We start from the raw sequence: 18487 nt of genomic DNA, 5'->3' as shown, positions 1-18487 counted from the left end.
TTTCTACATTAACTATTAGGAACCAAAGAGCAGAACCCTTCAGATACACATCACACTTCTGTCTCCTGTGTCTGGTCTCCCAATATATTTTCAAAGTATTCATATAAGACAGAAAACACTATGAATCAAAAAAAAAAATCAATATGCAGATGACTCCTTTATTAAGATCACTTTTATTTATTTCTATATGTTGCATTCTTTTACTACATTTTTCTAAGACAAAGCAATGGATTTAATCATGCATTCCTATATATAATGCAGAAATACAGCCTTTTACTAAGGACCCAGAAAGAAGACACAGTCCTAATGGCCCACAAATATAGATACAATCAGTACATCTGTAAAAGGGAATTTAACAAATTTTTCTGAAAAACTTCAACCACCTTTAAGTTAAACACAAGAAAAAAAATCAAGAGACTCCTCCCCATAAGCAGGAAGACAGGATATCAATTAATAACTTATTATACTTTCAAGACTAGTTACAGTCAGCACCGTAACAAAAGTACTACATCATTGATTTTTTTGCAACTAGAACAGCAAATATTTCAGATATTATAGAAGTCTGCAGAAATAAGGTAAGTTCTGTTTGTATCTGCTGAAATTAATATCATTATTCCAGCACAATTATCAAGCTATGGGCTTTCAGTAGTCTTATCAAAGCTTCTGACACAAAAAGGCATACAAAATAACTTCTAAAACTGAGGATTAAATCACAGAGGAAAATAGAAGACAGAGCTAGGAAACAAAACAGAACTTGAAAATAAAAACACACTAATTGAAACAAATGGTTTGGCTAAAATTTCCAGTTCCTCCTTGGTAAAACTTCCACAGGCAGGAATATAATCACCCCAAACACCATCACATTCATGTACTTCATGCCAGCCATTCTAGATCATCTTTACTTCTCTGAAATCATTGCTTTAGTCTGATCCAGGCCTTAAATGCACTCTTATCTTACTACAAGTCATACTAGTACACATCTTACACTAAAGCAAATTCTGAAACAAGGTGAGCTAGTATTTCAAACATACAATTACTATCCAGAATACTTTTGGTCCTGGACAATATTTTTCCTTCTCTGAAGGAAAAAAATTCTGAAGCAACAGGAAAGAAAGCTAGATCAGATTTAAAAGAGAAAGCTACAAGGTGCCTAAATACAGCTAAATAGAACACAGAACAAATCATGAGAACACAAGTGGGTATTTTTAAAAAATAGACTACGAATTTATATATATATTTAAATCTATAAATACCTAGTACTCTTGCTAACTCTGCTACATCAGTTGAAAGGAAAAAAATAATTATGAAAGTCCATCCATGTTCAAATTTCTGCACATTTCCTTCAGGCATTATGTACTAGTCCTCACTTTCTAAAATGCTGGCAGTTGCTACTGCCAAAATAACCAGTTACACACAAAAACAAAAGCACAGCATGAATGAAGTGGGCTGTTTTTGGTCATACACGCATATTCACCCTTTGCTAGGAAAGATGTGCACAAGGAAACCTATGCAGAAGTCTATAGTATGGAAAAAATAAGAAAGCTATTTTTACTTCAGAGTACATATCAAGTAGTGAGAAGTGCCTGACAGTCCTAATGTTTGCACTTTTCACAAATTTAAGGAATACAGGTAAATGGTGGAAGGCATGATGCTGATTCAGCACTACATTCTAGAGCAGGTTCATGCTGTCTTCTTTCAGATTTCTTTTTTTGTATTGATAATTTGAAATAAGAATATACTTTTCTTTGTTAAGACGACAAAGCTTGTGAGCTCCACCAGTGGTACCAATGTATCATTTTAGCAAAAAGATAAAAAGCTCTCAGGTTAATGGAGCCTGCAACACCAGGCAATACCAACCTGCATCGGGTGCTCTTTTCTCTTCTACATTCTCATGTTTTTTCTTCTACCTTGCACACGCTTCCTCTCTCCTGTATCAACAAATTGGCTACCTCTTCATGACTACTGCTACAAAAAGAAGCATTTTTTCCATTAAGTTCCTTAACATATGGAAGTGCCTCAAGTGCATGACAGTGCCCTCAGATTTTTTTTCCCCAAACTCAAAGTGATTATAACAATTTACAACACATATATGCAAAACCACAGTATCTAGTCTATGCTTTTAATGATAAATTCTAGTAGCATTTGAAGTCAGCCTACTTTTAAATTTCAAACTACAGATCTCAAAAAACATCTGAAAAAAAGACAGGTCAACATTTATAAGGGATACTTAATATGGTTTTCCTCTGCAGAATTTACCAATTCTTATGAAATATCACATAGAAAACACCCCCCCTTGAAGATCAAAGCAAATTCAACTACAAAGTTGTTTGACTTCATACACTAGTAAATTTCTGAGCGTCAGTAAATTAAGAAAATGCAGCACAAAGACCAGATTTTTAAGCTAAAAGGGCTTGTGAAAATAAGTTCTTGAACTTCTAAAGACATCTTCTTTATTCCAATGTCATCACAGCAAGTGTTATCTCAACAGTTTAAACCACCTTTAATTAATGACACTACTGAGATAAACTTGTTTCAAATTACCACAACTGCACACATTAAAATCTAAACTGGAACACATGCCTAAGAATCTATTACTCGGACTTTACTAATACAAAATGTCACCTGCTCGGTCACGTCTCAAAACGACATTCCCTATGGAATAACATGTGGGGTTTAATTCTACTTGGCTACACATTGCCCAAAACCAGTCTCTGTGAAAGAGCAAGGCATTGCCAAATACAATGTTGCTGATTAACTGATTCCTACACTCACCATTATAGCAGCTTGCCATAGTCTAATGTTGCTAAGTTATTTGATTGGAATCTAAAGGAACACATAGCTTGTCACCTCCCTCTCCTTAAAAGCTAGCCTACGAAGTATAATCATGAAGAAAATTTTCGCTCTTTGGCAGACTGTTTTGGGCAAAAATGATACATTTCTCTTTTGACTAGGCAATCACTGAGTACTGATGAACTGTAATAAGTAAAACACAGTTGACCGGAGGAGAGACTACTGTTACTTCTTTTCAGATTTGGGGTTTTCAGAAACAAGTAACTTGAAAAAAAAAACCCACATATAAGTACTGATAATTTATCAGTATCAAAAGTGTACGAAGTACAATGAATAGCATGTACAGAAAAGACAAGAGCCTTAATACTAACATAGGTGGATGCCTTCCTCAGCAGATCCAATTTCTTTCACAAGGATAGACTTGTATGAGACAGTTCAACACAGATTTACTCCTGTAATGAAAGGCTGTCTTTTCTGATGAAAAGACATGTTCTGTTTCATGTTTTATGTTCTGTTTGGTCATAAACATACTTGCTACTATTTGGACTGATCACACTTACCCTTAGTCACTGTTCATAGATGCAAAATTCTTCAAAAAATGGCCCTGTGTGGATTTACCAACTCTGCTGGGTTTTTAGCAGATAAACCATTTCCATAGACATCTATTGTCCAGGAAATTATTGGCTTCCTGCACCAAGTATGTCGTTAGTGACGCTAATAAACTAGAAAATAAACTTTACCTCTATGCTTTATGTGACTAAGCAGAAGCTAGTTTCTATATGAAAACTGCATATTACATGAATTTATTAAAGAAGGTACAACTGAAGAAAAAGTCTACTCTTTCTCAAAAAGAAAAATATTCTTTTGGTTTAACTAGAGATTTAATTATTGGATTGCAATATTAACAAACAGCTGAAAATTTTTTTCTTCCTTTTGGGTTCATGCAGTGTCTTACAATCAAGGACCTCAGAGTGTCAGAAGCAGAACTCTAAGTGAGCTATTGTCTATATAAATAATCTATTGTTTTGAATAAATTAACTCATAGACTAAACCTTCACATGCATGTAAGAAAGAAAACATCCAAGATTGCTCTCTACTAGAAGAGGGAACCACTAGATCATTTTCTCTCTGAAGTGGCATTACGAACAAAATCCTCACAAAAAGCCATTTTACAAACTTCATACAGAAGCTTTTATACAGTCATAAAAGGGTAATTCATTCTGTAATTTTTTTATTAAGTTATTTATTTATTATTTTTATAACTTTCAGGGCTATTTACAATACAATAACATTTTAAAACACTTCAAGGCTATATGAACAGACCATTTTCAAGGCATTTTGTTTTAATCTACCATAACCACAATGTAGAAAGTTTAAGACTACGCTTACTGAATTGCCTACACAATGGATCACTGGGCAGAGAAACATTCCTAGATCATCTATATAAATATATATAATAAAAAAGTCAATATGTTAGCAAAGTGACAAAAAATTATCACACTTCCATATTAACAAGCAAAAATACTTTATCCTTTACAAAAATCTTAATTTTGGAAAACACCTGAAGACCAATTAAAACAGTTCCTCAAGTACACCTACATGCATTTGTGTGTGGATCCCCCCCAAGCTGTATATATACTTTTAAGACATTCTGTATTAAAAAAAACAAAATAATCTGAAAGTGAGGCTGAAGTCAACTGATTTCAATTCATTTCAATTCAAGCTGAAGAAAGTGAAAGCTATTAACAAAATTTAGTGATTTAGTGATTTAGTAATTTAGTGATAATGTTGTAGTTTTTAGAGTTATCTCTACTTTTTTTTTTATTTTTTTTAATATATAGTGAAGTGGAAGGGAAGACACCCAGTAATGAAAGTAACAGCCATGCCCTGCAGAGTTAGAAAGCCAAAAAAAGTATCATGCTTTTAAATCATAATTTGTATAATAAATTATAATTTTGAATGTCCGAAAAGAGAAATGTCTTCAAAAACAAGTGCCAAAACTTAAGACATGCAGAGCTATTAAGTTTCATTGGTTTTCAAAACAATAAACCAAAAATGAAAACAGTCATACAAATAAATGTAGCTTCTAATGTAACTTCAATAGATTTTACAGGTTCATTTCTTATTTTCCAGCAAGTTCTTACATCAAATGAACAATCATATCAGTAGACCAGGTTGTATGGACTCACACATGCTGACAGGAAAAATGTTAACAGTCTAACTGTAAGCTGTAAATATACAAGATGCAAGGTAACAGATGGAGGCTTAAGAACAAAGCTTGAGACATCAGCAGAGATCTCAACTCACCAACATCACAACAGTTAAATGAAGGTACTGTAAATTCAAAAATCCCCACCCTCTGCTATTCTCTAACTCAGGCTTAAAAAGCAAATTAGCATGTATCAGAAACAGAAAAAAAAAAAAAAAAAAAAAAAAAAAAAAAAAAAAAAAAAAACTATAAAACTAATCACCCTTAAAAAGTATATTGTATGTTTTGAATATATTGAAATGTCAAACTGAAATGTCAGAATGGCTTGATTTTCTGCAAATCTACTTAGTTTATAATAGAATATCTAACACTCTGCAGACTTAAGAGTTAGAGAAAAAACCACTGTTGCTCTGAAAGACAAAGAAAAGTCACATAAGATACAGTCCTCTAAATCGAGGTAACACTCTCCTGTTCTGGCAAATTACATCCAGGTTTCAAATCATGAAAATTTCTTCTTGGAGCATGTGTTAATTTTTAAGCAGTTCTCAGCAGAAGTTTCTGACTAGCAAGGACTCTGCTTCAAAGTTCCTAAGTTCCTGCCCTGAGATACCGTAGCATGGCTGCTGTCTCACCATCCCACATTTTGACTGCTGCTAGGAGGGTGGGGGAATTTTATTTTATTTTTTAATATACCTATCTATGGGTCTTTCTGCTCTGCCCTCTCAGGTAGGAAGTAAAATCAATTCCCATTCCCATCTGAGCACACTTATTTTGTGAGAAGAAACTAGGAGAGAAGAAAGATTAGACAGTGTTTTTTTTTTTTTTTTTTTTTTTGTGTGTGTGTGTGTGTGTGTTATTTTTAATTTATGACAGACTCTCTTTAATTGCTTTTCTCCTAGTCCCTCTTATGATGTATTTTGAGCAAATGAAGTTTATTTCAATGGACTCTAAATAAGCACAAATATTTACTTTGCACTTCTAAAAGACTTTCCAGAAGAGACTCTCAAAGCAATTAATGAAGCCTAATCTATGTATTTGGATTCTTTGTTTTCACCACAAGCAGCAAGCAGGGCCTATGAGGTACTGTGGAACAAAGTCACAGGTGATCTGCTCAGTACAGCACAAGAGGTGTATGCCAAACCACGAGTTCAGATTATGCTCTTCTTGCACTTCTCCCTTTAGAAAGGAAGATAATTATTTCTGTCAGACTGCCATGAAATCAAAGCACCTGGTAGAACTGGCAGCACAGAAAGTGCTTTTGGCAGGTATACTCAGGAATGCATACTAAGCAGAATGACCACTCCAAAACACAACCCTAATCTCCAGTCTTTATCAACAGAGCCCATTAGGATTGTTTATCCAAAGGAGTTGGCTGAAGGGAGCAGGTTCAAAGAGCATATGCTTTCCCATTCTGATTTTTTTTTTTTTAATTAAACAAAGGCCTAAAAACACCCAATACACAATCATTTAAACTAGTTCACAGGAGTAATAAGCATAAGAAAATGTATAGGACAATGGTGTAAGAATTCAAAGGGATTTATCTGCAACATCTAGAAATAAATTTAAGTTTAAACCAAAGAATATCCTAGTGCTTAACACAACTTTTAAAAATAATTATTTCAGGTTTTTAAATATTAAAAGATAGACGGTGTTTTAAATAACATTCTCATTTAGATCATAGGTTATGCTGTGCCATCTTTTATACTAAACCTTACATTATGATTCTTAAAGCAAATTGTTCAAGTATTTTCTACACGGATATTGGTGCTACTGATATAGCCTTGCAGCATTCTTTTTCCTGGTTTTTAACATCCTTTCAGAAGTCTTCTACTATGAAATTCCTTGCTGTAAAACAACCTATTTTAGTTCTCTAAAATACTCATTAAAAGAACAGTTGACGCATATCTTTTTTTTAAAGTCAAAATGAGAACAAGGTCTCATTATACCAAATTATTATAGAAGAAACTATTCTAGGGAATTCAAAATACTATGTAGAGAATAGAGATAAACCAATGTGCAAATGAACTAAAAAGTGGGAAGAAAAGGAAACATTATAGATTGATTTGATAATATTAGGGAAACACAAGTAAATGCCCACCCAAACTAACACCATCATTCAATGATCATAATTCCACAAATTCTTCTAGTTACTACAAATCAATTGCTAGCTTTGTATAAAAATTCTGCTGTTTTGTGAGGGAGAGAGAGACTTCGTCTCCAGAGTCCTAATTAAAAGTTGTTTTATTATAGGAAAGCCTTGAAAAAACAGTCCTAGAGATTCACGTTGGGACTAACCTCCATTTAAATCAATAGATTTGAGTTTAAGCTAGTTTAAAATGAACGAAGAAGAAAGTGATAGCAAGCTGAAAAGCAGGACCTTACAGTGGCATAAAACAGGAGGTATTTATGATATGAAGGCTCCCAAAGACCTAAAATCCCTTGGGCTAGATTTTCTGTTAATTCTAGGCAATGAAGCAGCTTCCATTGCATGTCTAGATCTAGACAGGCAAGTAGATGAAACACAAAATAAAGAGACAACACAGAAACAAGTTTGCTGAAGAACTAGCAGAACTCTTCAACAGGGTATGTTCCCCTATTTGTGAGGTACAAATAATGGGCAAGAAAATAGAAAAGGAACATTTAAGGGAGAGGAACAATTACAGATGTCTACAGTTTTTCCTTCAAAGACAGGATGGAAAGTGAAGCTTCTGTAAGAGATATACAGACAACCATTTTGCAATAATAAATTCAACTACCAATTTCAGGAAGTGCAATATGAGAATATTATGTCTAAGTTAAACAGTGCTCTCCACGGGGCAACACAAATGGTTGCTTTATTCCCAAAGTGAGATCAGAAGATCCCTGAGTACTCTAGAAGTCATTTAGCAATTTAGGGAGTAAAAAGACTAAATTTTAAGCCTTTTTATTATATTATATGAATTAATTTGACAATAAAGGATCTATTTCCTTCAGGTGTGGGATTTTTATTTTGGTTTTGTTTTCAAATCCCCATATTGGAAAAAGTAAATATCTAAAGTTCCAGATATTTTCCCCATACATTTTTCTTCTGTTTTGAATATCATTACATTTACAATATCATTACAATTACTGGCAATAATACTTAGGTATGAATAGAGGTTTTACCAATATTTCCAATAGAAAAGTGACTTCTACTATTAAATATAGGTACAAATTGTGAATGTTGGAGTCTTTTTGTTTAAATGTCATTTAAGTTCAACCAATGTACATTTTATCTGTCAACATCTTCATTAAAGCTCAGTTGTGGAAGAGGTTTTAACTCCTAAAGGAGTACTACCTGTGGAGTAATACTTCTCCACAGTTCACTGTACACAGTACAACATTATCTGACCTTCATTCACCAGTTTCAGTGTAGAAATCTCAGCCTAATACAAGAATTGAGTTGAACAAAAACTACAGCTACAGTAACATTGTTGTTCCCTAGCGTCTTTGAAAGTAGAGTGTTTAGACATTGCATAGATATCCAAAGAAACATTGCTTTTACTACAAGCAGGCCTTCCAGAGAGTATTCATTCACTAAAGCAGAATGTTAATCCTTGTGTTTTCAGTCAATTATACACATTTTTCCCCCTTTTTTGGTTAAGCCTTCATCCAGTGTGAAAGGTCACAAGAGAAAATTACAGTCTGTCTCTTGAGGCACAACTTCTCCCAGCAAGAATCTGCTTGAATGTACAGAACACAGATCTCACTCCTATGTGTACCTATGTGTTATTCCTCCAAAGTGAACAAAATACTGAGATAGCAGTAAGTTGCTCTGGTATTTTCATTTTCAGGAAAAGATGACACATCTATCGGGTAACCAAGGAAAGCCCAGAGGCACCTGGAGTTCTCCAAGGGTCATAAAAGGAGACTTCTACCTTCCTGCCCCTCACCTGAGGCTTCTTTTTCACATCCTCACAAACCAGAAAGTTAAAGAACTCGCTTGTCACTTATTTGCTTAACCAGATACCATGCCAAAACATGCATTTGAAGTATGCTAGATTGTAAGCATTCTGAATTGATACGTTTTCTCCTTCAACATCTATTATAATCCCTTGTTTTATATATAGCAAACTATAATGTATTTACTGAAACACTGGCACATTTGCAGTACTCAAAGATGCATAGTATTAATTATTCAATCAATCTGCATTGACACACTGAATTTAACATGTCACATTGAATTACTGATGGTTTTTCTCACCTTACCAAGTCAATATGGGCAGAGATCTGCAGTTTAGCAAGCACATTTTCTAAACATCTGCTTCCTTAACTACTGTAGTGTCACTAGTTTGAATGGAACAGCACACATCATACCTTGTGCATTTTTGTCCCTGACTCCACATTTCATAAGTATTTAATTCATTCTTCTTTACTCTAAAGAGTAAAATTTTTGCATTTTATTGTAAACAGTTTTACTACTATACCATAGTGCAGAAAAATAAATACATTCTATATTAAATTTTTATATTGTCATAAAAATACAAACAATATCTAATTTTGGAGCATCCTTGGAACAGCTAGGAAGAGACAGATATAGGGATGTTGAACATAGAGATATGTTGAAACATAGATATGCTTAAATCAAACTCAACCATTTTAGTAACAATATTTTTCAGTGTTTTAATTATTAGAAATATGTATTTTTAAATATACCATTATAGAAAAATGGCAAAATACACCCAAAATATTTAACAAAAGAATTGGCAGCAAAATTAGGCTAAAAATTCTACAAGTTTTCAATGTTTAATTTAATTGCTGGACAACTGAGATGGTCACTTAAAGCACGCTTTCAGCCTTTTTTTTTTCATATGAGGAACCAAGAATCGTTATAAAGAACATGTCACACCACATTATCTATAGTAACCATTATAATTCTGTAATATATGGACTATTTCACAGAGAAATCAAAGCAGCAAGAATTATGGTACAGAAAAAAAGCATAAATCACTTCTTCAATTAACTTAGAACTAAGAACAATCAACTTAAGACTGTATAAGCTGCAACTTGTTGATCATCTGCTGATCAACTATAGGATGGTCTCATAGTGATAATGCTTAGGAAGCAATGCCATCGTTCTGTCTTAAAGCTGATGAACAAAAAGAAACTAATACTGCAAACTCCTGCTTCAATATCAGAATGTACTTCCTATCTCTGTGATGTGTTCTTGCCTACTTCATATAGTTTCTGCTCTTCACTAGGAAATAAGTGATTCAAGATTCCTTCCCTGCACTAATTATTGAGCAATTAATAACTGAAATAAGCATAGAGCTATCTTTAGTTAATTTACTGTTAGCCTAAATAGTTTAGGAGAGCAGAAAAATAGAGATGGAGGATGACTCAGCTGTGTAAGATATGGTTTACCATTCCACAAACTTGCAGAATTACAATTAAAATACTAGTCTGAGCTATACCGCAGTGCAATCTGAACTGGAATTTACCACATTTTTAAAGGATTTCTCTTACAGCTAGGAACCATATTGACTTTATTTTCTTGTCTTGTAACACATCCATGAGACAGGAAAACAATGCACATTACCTTTTGCACTAAATCTTTACAACAACATTTATGCTCAAAACTTCAGCAGGGTGATAAATATGATGGATGTAAGATTGTGTCAGATCATTTTTATTTCCCTGCCAAACCTCCTGTAGAGGAAAAAATGAAAGACTTGTTCCTAAGATTACTTACCCATGAAGTTCAGATAGCCATCTCCTCCAAGTGCATGAGTAATGAGACGAATCATTTTATGAAGCTGTATTCCACGATCAATAACTGGAGTAAGGGGGGAGAGCACACTCATGTTTGTATACATCTCTGCGTCCATCAGTCGAAATGCCAATGTCTTATCACCAACAAGTGCCTGTAATAATAAAAGCAGAAAATCTTTGGACATACTAGAAGATACTAGAAGGGTTTCTAATATAAAATTTTAAGAGCAGGTGTTCTCCACCAAATATAAAACATGCTAGTATGATGGAATAAACCACAAGCAAGCTACCAGTTTGGATTTTTTATAGAAACAGAGACAGAAAACAACTGAAGTTCCTGGGAAATACAAACGAACGATTATTAACAATATGTCTGATTTAAAGATTCAAAGTTAACACAACATGTTGTTTATATACTAATCAAGAACGTGATTGGTTTTCTGGGATTTCTAGGAATTTAAAAGAACAGACTAATAATTCTATCTAAATACAAGTTACTGAATTACTACCTTGATGGTGTTTACCCTTAAAAGAGGACACACAAATGCTATGTAACCAGGATTATTTTAATATATTAATATGAAGGCAGTTGAAAACATTTTGGGGTGTTTGTATGTAAACAAACAATTTTTGTTCAATCAACCCAATTCTCACTTTACTACGAAAACTCACTAGTTTCCAGAGGGAAAGAGGAGTTACAAAGTCTAGCTGAAAAGAGCTAATTTTCTTTAGTTTTCAGACTCATAATGTAATGGCATAAACAGATAATTTATTAGCTTAAAAAATAGCTCTTGAAACTTCCTTTGCAACTAAGGCAACATATATTTAATAAATTCAACTATACGAGATCAGACCACCTGTCCATCTGGCTCATCATACTGGCTCCAAAACCAGGCCAATAGCAGATGCCCAAAATAAAGCATGTTTGCCTGTTACACAATCACCTAGCAATATTTTCTTAAAATTTTTTCCTGACAATCACACTCAGGTACTTAGAGACATAGGCAGCACAGTAGTATTTTAGAGTCTTCAGCAAAATATGTTAAATCCTTTCTGAATTCATATAAACTGTTAACAAATACATCATTGTATGACAAGGAGTTCCAAAATTTTGGAATGGGGGAGGAACACCTCTTTACTCAGAATCTGGCCTCCATGTTTCATTTAATGTCCCCTAATCTTCCCATTAGAAGAGAGGGCAAATGTTCCCTATTTACTTTCTCCATATCAGCCACGATTTTAAACTGCTGTCACTCCCCTCTTGCCCAATGATCTCTTTTCTACAGTGAAGACTCTTCAGCTATTTAGTTCTCTTCTCATGAAAGCTGCTCTATATCTTCTGTTATTCCTATCATCAACACACTCAACATTTTTTCCAGTCATATTATATTTCTTCTGAGATAGAAGACTAAATCTTATCCAACATTCAAGACGCAAGTGAATATGAAATACTACAGTAGCATACTCGTTTTACTTTTTGCTCTCCATTTCTTTCATATCAATTCAAAGCACTATATTCAGTTTTTGATAGCTATTAGCATTGAGTTGATACTTTCACACGTTTTATAACCGTGAGGTCCTGTGTTCTGATTGGTAATAGTTAGTTTATTGCCCATTATTGTGTATGAGGAGTTGGGATTGTTCCAGTGCCTCATGTGCCCCACACTGACAATATTTAAACAAAACAGGAGTAGATGAAATTCAATGCATCTATCCTACTTTTCACATATCATTCTGATGTCCTTCTGTAACCCTCACAGCCAGCTTTTTTTCTTGTAAATTAAGAAATATATACAACTTCCACTCAAGTATGCAGTTCCAAAAACAAACAAAATAGTGTGGTATCGAAAACATAATTGATAAAATCTAGTATGAAGTTTAACAACAAGAAAAATAATGGCATATGTCATGCTTCATTATGAGACTGGCAAGGACCCTTCCATAAAAAACAATCACAGAATACACATTGCCTAGTAGCACCTAACAGTTTTTACCAGGATTGGAATTCTGCTCTTGCCCTTGAAATGAACATTATGTCCCTGACTCAGAGGAAAAAAACATAAACAGCTACTAAAAAGGAATCTGGTAAACTCAGAGTTCTCTTTTAAAAGCATAATGCAGACCTTGTTTTGAACACTTTTGTTGACTTTTATTATAAAAGGCATAGGAAATGGGAAGTCAACCTCTATTATGTAAAGGAAAGAGCTGTAGGTTGGTTACTTAAATCTTGCACTAGAAAAAAGGTTTTGTTTTTTCTTTAAAGCTTTCAGCTAACATTATAATAAATAGTTATGGTTTTTGTTATGTTTTTCCCTCTTTTGCCAGTAAAGTGAAAAGTAACAAAATTTACTGTGCTCAACAATTCTTCAGAAACAATCACTAGAAAAATTAAGGGAGATGACTGCTATCCAAACTCATCCTTGTTTTTTCTTTCTTTATTTTTTTTCTTTTCTGATTGTTTAGTAGTCAGTACAATTGCTGTGTTTAATTTCTGGTCAAACTTTTTCACATTGAATTGAATTGTTAAAGAATACTTCATTTACATCTAAAAATAGGTTTGCAAATCTTTCATTTCTTGAAGGGAACAGAACAATCATATGAACATTGTTTTAGTGAAAAGCCCACTAAATCTCTAAATTCACCTGTTACTTGCTTATACGTCAACAACCAAATAGATACAATACCTGGTCATGGCTCTCTGCATATGCAATATATTTTTCTTCATACCGCCTGTTTGTTAATGTATAGACAATATTGCCCATATTCCATTCTTCATCCTTCAGCTCCTTGATTATCTATATAAAGAGGTCATTCAAAAATTACTTCTGTTTTAACCAAAAGCACATTACTACTTTTCCTCATTACTTTGGGGGAAAAAATCCCTAGTAATTTGCAAACATTTCTTATTAATTTAGTTTCTTCTAACTCAAAGTTTTGAAGTGATGAACTTTCTGTGATCACTCTAATGGATTTCTTGCTTTGGAATTCCACTGCATTAAATACAATTACTTGAAATTTATTTATTTTTCCTGTACTTCCATGGTTAACCACAGACAATAAGACATCTACCATACCAATCCTCTGATAAAGCGGACCATAGGGTTGATGTGAAGCTGCAAGAAAGCACTTGAATCTGAAATGGGGGAAAAAAAAATGTGCACAAGCATATACTGGTAATGAAAGAAGACCTGCATTTCAAGTAATCACAAAATGGCGCAGCTTCCTCGACAATTTGGATCAATGATAGTTGAAGCATTGGACTGTTTGACAGAGAACGGTCACAGTAAGATAGAACTATACTGTTGCCATAAAGTACGTTAAAAAGTAAGAATCCACTAAAACCCACTAAGTGCAGGGACTTTCATACTCCCTGATCTGCGAGATCAAAGTAATTTCCAAACCATAATTTCAACCCGCAGCTTTGGAATCCAAATCACATTCTGTAGTTTTGCTAGGCTAGCTCTTAAGCTTTAGCCATTTATATAAAATGACATCAAAAAAGATTTTCTGCCTCACATATCTCTTCTAATCTAGTGTAATTTCAGTTGGTTCTTTCTTTTTCCTACAGTACTTTATAGGCTCCCATAAACTGTATATATGTATATGTGTGTGTGTGTGTGTGTGTGTATATATATACATATACACACACACACATATATATATATATATATATATACACACACACACACACACAAAATATGTATAAATATAAAAAGTGATTAAAAGCAGATAGAGAAACATCAGGACTTCTGATATGATAGTGTATAATTTAAATTTCTAGTTGTAACTGGTCACATACCTCTTAAGAGTCAGAAAATCTGTCTTATTATTTTAAATGTGCAGACACTAAAAACATTCTGTTCGCTATGCAGCATCATATTATTACAAACTAGATAGATATTTAATCTGAACTACTACAGCTACTGTCAGGATAATCAGTTTGTCTTAGTTTTGTTTGTTTTTTTTAAATTCAAATTCCTTAGAATTAGTTCATGGAACTCTAGAGATTTTTCAGGTTAAAAGATGCTGTTTTAGTAAGTTGCTTTGAAAACCTTAGCATATAATAGGTACCTACTTAAGAGCTGGAGAGAGAAGTCAGCAAGCCATCTGTAACTGCAGTTTTACAGTGGCTAGTAGACCATGCTTCTGAACTTAAGTTTAGTTTCATTCCTTCTTGTCTCAAAAAGTGTAGTAGCAAACTCTGAGCATCATCCTTTTCTCTAACTCAGGGTCTTCAGCCGTGGGTGCTCATTCCCAGTTTCCTTAGGAGCATTCTGCCTGACTCACTCTGTTGTACAATCAACACATTTCTAACTAGCCAGAGTCTACTGGGGAAAAGCCTAAGCTCTAAGAGCTGAATACCCTTCAGCACACAAACACCTTCTGATAATATTTATCCACCACGGAATGTTAAAGTACATACTGTCACCACTCCCCAGCCTCCAAAACATGCATTCTAAACATTACTTTGAAGAAATGCACGACACTGAAGGAGATAGGCTAGGCTCAATAGTAACCATATATGTTAGAAGCTTCCCCTCCCCCCAGTTAAAAACAAAAGACAACAACCAAAAAGAACCCACAACACACAAATCACACACACGATAGACATTTGTTTCAATTCAGTGTATTGCAAATAAAAATATGCTGGTTCTATTAGAGATGGCTAAGATAAATAATCTTTCTTCCTTTTAAAATTCCTACAGTGTGTATTTTCATTTGCAATATAAAATCAGCCACTTCCATTTTACCTATCTAGAAAGTCATTCATCTCTGCCTACCATAAAATGTGCTAAGGAAGCTGAATATAGGAACAGGGGACGGAGGCAGGGAAAAGCTGTCAAGTTTGCTTTTTGTCTGAAAAGAAGAGGTTTCAAACTGTTTTTCATTGTTCTGCCCCTCATCTCTTACTTACAAAAGTTATGATGCTAAGGATAAACTAATTCACATCTTTCTTTTCTTTAAGCTACTCACTACCCTTAATGAGGCCATTAATGCTCTCAAAAATACTTATTGTTTTCAGATTATTATGATAGCCCTGGGGATTTGGATGCAATCTTATGTCTACCTGAAAGACATTCCCTAAAACATCAGTGAAAGCTCAAATTTTCTTCCTTTTCTTGTGATTCTCTGTATTACGGAAAAAGTGATTTAAATTCTTCTCATAGTCAGTGTTTATTAGTACATTATTGCTCTTATAGAGAATTTACAGATTTTTATTATTCTTTTTATAAACTCAACTGCACTGAGCACTGGTGTTAGTATTATTTACTTACTCAGGTTAAACTTTTACTATTATGCTCAACTGCTATGCCCAGTTCAAGGAGGGCTTACTATACTAAGCTTCTTTAAAAAAAGAATATTTATGTGCATATGATTTATTTATCTGTTTACATTTTGCATGACTACATAATCTACAACTGTTAGATACAGGTTATTTCAAACAAATTGACCAGTCTACAACTAGCACATGAAAAAAAACAAAAATCAACAAGAATACAATGAATAGCTTCTACTCATACTCATCTTCAGAATAGAAGCAGCCTCAGGACATGCTACAGCTCTCGTTTAAGCCACTAACATCTGTGCTTAAGCTTATTAGTGTTTATTTTGATAGTATCTTAAGTTAACAGATAAGAGAGGGTAAAATTTGCCTGTAAAATTCAGAAAACTATTTTTGCAGGTGCAGACACAGAAACACACTACTTTAAAGAGTACAACATATTTAAAAATCTACTTTCTCACCTGTATCCACTTATCTGGAATAGCCATGGCCAGTCGATAATTAAATCCCCCTCCTCCCTCTGTAATAGGGCGACAAAGAGCTGGCATTCCAGAAACATCCTTAAATAAATAAAACACAACATAAGAGGTTGTTATTGCAATTATTAGTTCAGATTTTCCACCATGCAGTAGTACTTCTATATAAATAGTCTCTAAACAACTTACTACATTGACATGGCATGTAGTAACAAAATCACCAGATGTTTGATACACTCCTTTTTACATTCACACTTGCTATTTGAATGAAAAAGTTATAAGGAAGTATAGCTACTTTTCTCACCAAATATTCTACTGTAAGGCATTATTAGAATAGACATTTGAGGGGAAAGAGACCTCAGTGACTGTCAGTAGAGGCAGAATTTGAAATAACTAGATCTCTCGAGCTCCAAGTAATCAATAGAAGGTAGTCAAAAAGACAAATTAAAGCTTCATTTTGCTTATTGATATTCTACATGACGAACAGCATAAAAGGTTGAATAAAGTCCAGTTAGGAAGAAAAATACAGGCTTTACTCTTTTCTAAATGCCTAATAAGGAAGCTATTGATTCAGCTAGCCCTGGAAAGTGAGATGCCCTTACTGCATAAATTTTGCTTTCACATTGATGTAGTCCTAATTCAAAGTTCTTAAAATAAATGTTCAATTTACCATACAATTAGACACTTATGTCACATGGTATTCTTTCTTCTAAATTTGATTTATCTATGTAGAAAAAAAAAATCTCCACATACCTGCAAAATATCTACCAGTATTCAATTTTATTATATGAAGCAGAAGTTATTCTACCACAGCGTTTATGGATTAAAGTACACTTTTATGTCTACACAATAAAACTACTGGAATTAAATTTTGACTAAAATTAAGGCTTAGTTAGAAAATTAATTCCAGAGTGCTGGATTCAATCCAGTTTTCAATCCAACTGCTGCACTTGACTAGGTCTAGATTCAACAGGTCCCCAAGCACAAAGCTTGGAAAAAAAACATTTGTTCCATGCAAAGTGCATGTTAACAACTAAACGATTGGACTTTGCAAGTACTCTTCATAGTGAAAAAACCTTTTCACTTAAAATTATGTATTACACACATACCCTACGTTGACTTAGGGGAGGAAGCAGAATGCCCCCTCATCAAGTTTTTGAATGACATACTGGGGTGTACTCCACACACTTGAGTGCAGGACTGCCATGCAAGGGGACCTTGACTGGTAGAGGAACACACCAGTGGAAACCTCGTCAAGTTCAACGAGGACATTAACAATTCCTGCATCTGGACTATGGACTGGGACCTGTTCAGCCTAGGGAAGAGATAGCCTCAGTGTGCGGGACACCTGACAGCAACCAATACTTAAGAGGAGGTAACTAAGGAGAACAAGAGGTAATATTCATAAATTGATAAAGAGAAGAAGATATAAAGGGAGGGTGGGAGCAGTGGTGGGGGTAAATCACTATCACATTAACTAAGTACTGGAGCAGGTTGTCCAGAGAGGCTGTAGAATATCCGCACTTGGAAGTTTAAGACTAACTAGACAAAGCCCTAAGTAACCTGGTGTGATTTCAGTGTTGACCTTGCTTTGAGCAAGAGGTTGGACTAAGATGATCCAAGCTCCCTGCCAACATAAATGCACTTATGATTTCTTTTGAGGTATCTATCTGTACTTATGCATTTTCCACACAGTTTTACCTTTTCAAGATACTTAAGAAAATTAATACCAAAATAGAGGAGTATTCATTCTGAAAGAAAGTACAAAAGTCTTAAAGATGCAAAATCAGCTGTCATAGGAATTTCTGCATTAACACAGGATTTTCCACAATATTAGGTCACGTCATACAGGCACCCTCTTACCAAGGTGAAGACAACTAGAGATTCCTTGTGTAATAGACCTAGAAGTTTAATGAGGTTAAATTTCTTTTAAAACATTTATGTATCATGAAAAGTTCAATAGCCCTCCTAAAATCAGTCAGAAACAATAAAAGCAGA

The 18487-nt window shown here is 34.1% G+C and overlaps 1 protein-coding gene across 2 annotated transcripts in view; it reads right to left on the bottom strand.

The window, feature by feature from the left end:
* Positions 1 to 18487, bottom strand: part of GBE1 (1,4-alpha-glucan branching enzyme 1) — a 149027-nt gene that overhangs the window by 46088 nt on the left and 84452 nt on the right. For both annotated transcript variants that reach the window (XM_062597651.1, XM_062597661.1), the window contains exons 10-12: positions 16475 to 16573; positions 13414 to 13524; positions 10710 to 10881 (exon numbers count right to left, since the gene is read on the bottom strand). In XM_062597651.1, the coding sequence (XP_062453635.1) occupies positions 10710 to 10881; positions 13414 to 13524; positions 16475 to 16573 (382 nt within the window). The remainder of the gene's footprint in view (positions 1 to 10709; positions 10882 to 13413; positions 13525 to 16474; positions 16574 to 18487) is intronic.

This window comes from Rhea pennata, chromosome 1 (genome assembly GCF_028389875.1).
Source record: "Rhea pennata isolate bPtePen1 chromosome 1, bPtePen1.pri, whole genome shotgun sequence".
NCBI lineage: Eukaryota > Metazoa > Chordata > Aves > Rheiformes > Rheidae > Rhea > Rhea pennata.
The sequence above is the reverse complement of the archived record's forward strand: the minus strand, read 5'-3'. Positions and strand labels throughout refer to the sequence as shown.